This window comes from Penaeus japonicus, unplaced genomic scaffold (assembly GCF_977035675.1).
Source record: "Penaeus japonicus unplaced genomic scaffold, GWHDUDI00000001_assembly GWHDUDI00000001, whole genome shotgun sequence".
Taxonomy (NCBI): Eukaryota; Metazoa; Arthropoda; class Malacostraca; order Decapoda; family Penaeidae; genus Penaeus; species Penaeus japonicus.
In genome coordinates this window covers 22,218,487-22,223,486 of record NW_028234403.1, presented here as the reverse complement: position 1 = coordinate 22,223,486, position 5,000 = coordinate 22,218,487, and the positions used below count along the sequence as shown (strand labels likewise).

Here is a 5,000-nt window from a genome sequence, read left to right as displayed (position 1 = left end):
TCCGTTACATCTACGTACCTACTCTTTACTGAATATCGCTCCATATATCTATCAATCCACCTTAACTGTATATATAATTTTCATGTGCAAGCGCAGACATGCATTAAAACAAATCAGAATAATGTGAATGTCAAATTTCATATTTTGAAATCGACAGACTATTTCTTTTCTAGCACAATGAAAAAAAGCGCTTCCTTACCCTCCATATTGTAAGGGGAGAGTTTGCAGTCTGATTCTCCAGTCTTCTTGATTTCTCGGCGAGTGCTTTGGTATCCGCTTCATCTTTTTCACTCGTTTCCTTAAAAGACGGAGGCTTTTTGGTGGAGGTAGAGAACTGTGGGTAATGAGGGGCGCCGCCCACGACCTGTCTTTTGGTCCTCCCGGAGGCAGCTGAGGTCGAAAGTCCCGTCGGGTGGCTGTCTTCGCGAGCGAACAGGTGAGTCTGGTTTTTGACAAGTTCTGAGTGCAGCTGCGTCGCAGGACCTTTTTCCTCCTGCTGAAGCTCCTGCGGCTCGAAGGGCCCTTGCTCCTCGCCTGCTTCCTGCAGATGCTTAGAGGGCGCAGGAGAGGTTGCTTCGGCCTCGTCCTGGTCCGGCGTCTTCAGCAGAGACAGTTCGTGTTCCTGCTGTTGTGCGGTGGATGCCAATGCTGCGTCTTCGGTGAAGGTCTGGGCGGAGAGAATGGTGTTATTATTGTTGCATGTGACATAATGTGCTCTTGGATCAAATACATAACGACGTTAGTTTTATTCAAATAGTTTATGAAAAGATTATAACATCCGTTCAGGTAAAATTTTATTAAAATAGTTAATATGAAAATATGAAAATAGTTAATATGAAAAGATAATAACATCCGTACAGGTAAAATTATATGTTAAATTAAATCATGAGATCTACGATATGAATGTGTTTTGTACGACCATAAATTCATTTTAAAAGTCATATCGATCAAATCAATTTTACCGAAGCAACTTTTGGAATTACGATATTACATCTTTTGTTGTTCAGTTAATATATTCTGAATGCATTCTTTATAAACAAAATTATTTTTACTGCATTAAACATACAAACTAGTTATTCGTTAATTAATTAAAAACGTATTGTCTCTTATAATTTTAGATGGGCTATTTTTACTATAATCAAACACCCGAAAACATATACAAGCACACCTGCTTGAAAGAAATGTCGCAAAGTTTTATGAAATATTTGTATTCAAAATTCAATCATCTAAGTAATGCAAAACGCACACGACAAGACAAGGATTCCTGTAACTCGATAATGATGATGATGATGAAGATGAAGATGAAGATGGAGATGGAGATGGAGATGGAGATAGAAATAGAGATAGAGATAGAGATAGAGATGGAGATGAAGATGAAGATGAAGATGAAGATGAAGATGAAGATGAAGATGAAGATGAAGATGAAAATGAAGATGAAGATGAAGATGAAGATGAAGATGAAATTGAAGATGGAGATGGAGATGAAAATGGAAATGAAAATGAAGATGAAGATGAAGATGAAGATGAAGATGGAGATGGAGATGGAGATGGAGATGAAGATGGAGATGGAGATGGAGATGGAGATGGAGATGGAGATGGAGATGGAGATGGAGATGGAGATGGAGATGGAGATGGAGATGGAGATGGAGATGGAGATGGAGATGGAGATGGAGATGGAGATGGAGATGGAGATGGAGATGGAGATGGAGATGAAGATGAAGATACTACCATATCCATCAACAACAATATCTCTAGTCGCCGGCATTAATATCAAACTATTATAGTTATTTATTAAATTGCTTGGCTAACTGTTCGAGGTAAACTATATCCTTATAGTGTTATAAAGTGATCTAAGGATATAATAGAAGTATTCTAGTGCAATGGAATGAATGAAGAAATTGCATTGATCCTTATATCTCACGTATAAGATGTATTGCAAGATCTGTTCAAAATGACTGCGATGTTTTTTTTTCTTAATCATCGATGTGTTTGTAACCAAATGGAGGATCTACTTGATATTTCAGAATTTTACAGTGATTCCTCTTTGATAAGTGTACTAGTCTCCTTCCTTTTTTTTTTTTTTTTTTTTTTTTTTTTGCTGTTTTAGACAGTGTCGGCCTCGCTTGACTGGAAGCCCTTCGTAATATCAACCGCGGACCATCATAGGGACGACCACTGAGCTGCGTCTGAGCCACTGTGGAAGGCGGCAAATTGTAAACTGTGAAAAGTGGGTTCCTATAAAACTATAGAGTTACGGGTGGCGTTTAAGTTATTAAAAGTTCTCATAATGTACTGACTACAGTATACAGTTTTTAAGGATTATTATGAACGTACAGAATAATAACTGCTAAGTCACTATCAAAATACACATGCTACTGATGTTGATCTCGCAATGATAACTATCATAGGATAAATAGTATATAATATTGAGATTGATGTTTATAATAGGGATAGGAGCAGTAACAATAATGATGATAATCGTAATGATAATAATAAAAACAATGAAAATGATAGTAATAATGATAACAATGATAACCCTAATGATATAGTAACAATAATAGTGATAAAAATGATGACAATGATGATGATAATAATTGACATGATAATAATAATAACTGTGATAATGATGATAACAATGATAATTGATAATAATGATAATAATTGATAATAACAATAGTTATAATAATAAGAATTATGATAATCATAATAACAATACCAATAATGATACTGATAATCATACATGTGGTGATGATGATGATAACAACAATAGCAATAATAACAACAAAAACAAATTGATAATACTATTAGAAATATTAGTAATAATATTATTGATTATGGTTAAAATTATGATCATAGTAACAATAAGCAATTGTAACTCGATGATGATAATGATAATGACGGTTATGTTGATGGTAATGATGATCACCCCTATTCTTTAGTACTCTCTTCACACCATTTGACTTGTCTTTTGAGTGACTGGCTGACAGCTCGAGATTAATTGTGTCCTTATTCCGTTACATAGTAACTTTGGGATATAATAGAAGTGCTCCTTACACCTCATAAAATTAGTATGAGAAGCTGAATTTCATATTGCAAAAATATAATGTTCTGGGATTCTGCTGAGTATGCTCTGCGAAATTCGTAATAATATCCATCCCTACTTATTATTAGTTATTACAGTACATCCTCTAGTTTCTGAAGCATGCAAAATAGCTCGCATTCAGAAGTATTAAATTCCATATAATTTTTCAACTTTCTACTCCCTCTACTTTCTGGTAAAAACAAATCAGTGGAGTTTAGAACTCTTGATATATCAGCAAGATGTGATGTAAGATCTATATAAATTGACTGTCGGTTGCAACCAATAGCAATATCTACCTGACTTTTCAATATTTTGTAGTTATTCCAGTTTGATAAGTGTACTAGAGTCTTTCCAATTATTTGTGTTGCCTCTTTGGCCTGATCCCCTTCGTATTATTGTATTATCGTATTACATTTTCATATGATAGTGAAATATAGGTTTATTAACCCGTAGAGTTATACAACGCGTACACGACATCAAAAGTTCTTGAAACGTACTGACTAGTTATGATTTTTATAGTAATAAAGACTAGTTATGGTTAATGTTATTGGTAGTTATAATTGTAAGTATCTTATTATGAACATTATGAAAGAATAGGTACTAAGTCACTATCAAAATACAAATGCTACTAATACTGATATCGCAATATCATATAATGAAAAAATCATAATATATGGTGATATATCATCATTTGATGTTGGTAAAAAAGATACTGATGGTAATACCAAATATAATGCTGAAATATGAATAACAACAATAATAATGATAATCAAATGAAAATAAAAAGAATGATAATGATGATGATAATTATAATGATACTGATAGTAATGATGATGATGATAATAGTAATAATGATAATAATACTATTAATGATGAAAATGATAATGATAATGATGATAAAGATATTTTTTATAACAGTGATTATGATATTGATGATAACAATGATAATAATAATAATGAAAATCATGATGATATGATAAAAGTAACAGCAATAATAATGCTGATAGTAATGACAAATGATAATGCATGTAATAATAATAATGACGATGGTAAGAATAATAAAACCAATATTGATAACAATGATGATTATGATAATGAAGATTATAATAATGATGATAAATGATAACAACAACAATAACAAAGGTAACAACAAAAATGAGTTGGCAGTGCTATTAGTAATAGTAATATTGCTACTTATGATTATGATGAGGATGATGACAATGAGAACTATAGTGACAACTAAAATTTACTCAATCATAATATTAACAATAGTCATAATAGTAACACCACTACTATTGCAAAAACTGCCGCTAGTATAAATAATAATTAGAATGAAAATAAAAGTAATAGTAATAGAAATGTTGATGATAATAATGATAACAATGGTAATCATGATAATGATAATAATAATGATAATGGTAACAATGGTAAAAATGATAATGATAATGATAATGATAATGATAATGATAATGATGATGACAGGGATAGTAATGATAATAACAATAATGATGATTTTGATGAAAAGAACAATGATTATAATAGTGGTATTAATAATCATAATAATGATAATAGATATATGATAATAATAGAAATAATGATAATGATGATAATAGTAATGATAATGATAATAATGATGATGATGATGACTATGATGATCTTGATCATGATGGTGATGGTCATGCCGATAATGATAATGATAGTAATAATAATAATAATAATAGTAATAATAATAATAACAATAAAAATAATAATAATAATAATAATAATAATAATAATAATAATAATAATGATAATAATGATAATTATTATTATAATGATTATAATAATAATAATGATAATAATAATAATAATAATAGTGATAATAATAATGATGATGATAATAATAATAATAATAATAATAATAATAATAATAATAATG

The 5,000-nt window shown here is 30.6% G+C and overlaps 1 protein-coding gene across 1 annotated transcript in view; it reads right to left on the bottom strand.

Moving 5' to 3' along the window:
- The window catches only part of LOC122253526 (uncharacterized), a 217,021-nt gene that overhangs the window by 46,551 nt on the left and 165,470 nt on the right, over positions 1 to 5,000 (bottom strand). The window contains exon 4 of the mRNA XM_086543266.1: positions 200 to 667. Within this exon, the coding sequence (XP_086399392.1) occupies positions 200 to 667 (468 nt within the window). The remainder of the gene's footprint in view (positions 1 to 199; positions 668 to 5,000) is intronic.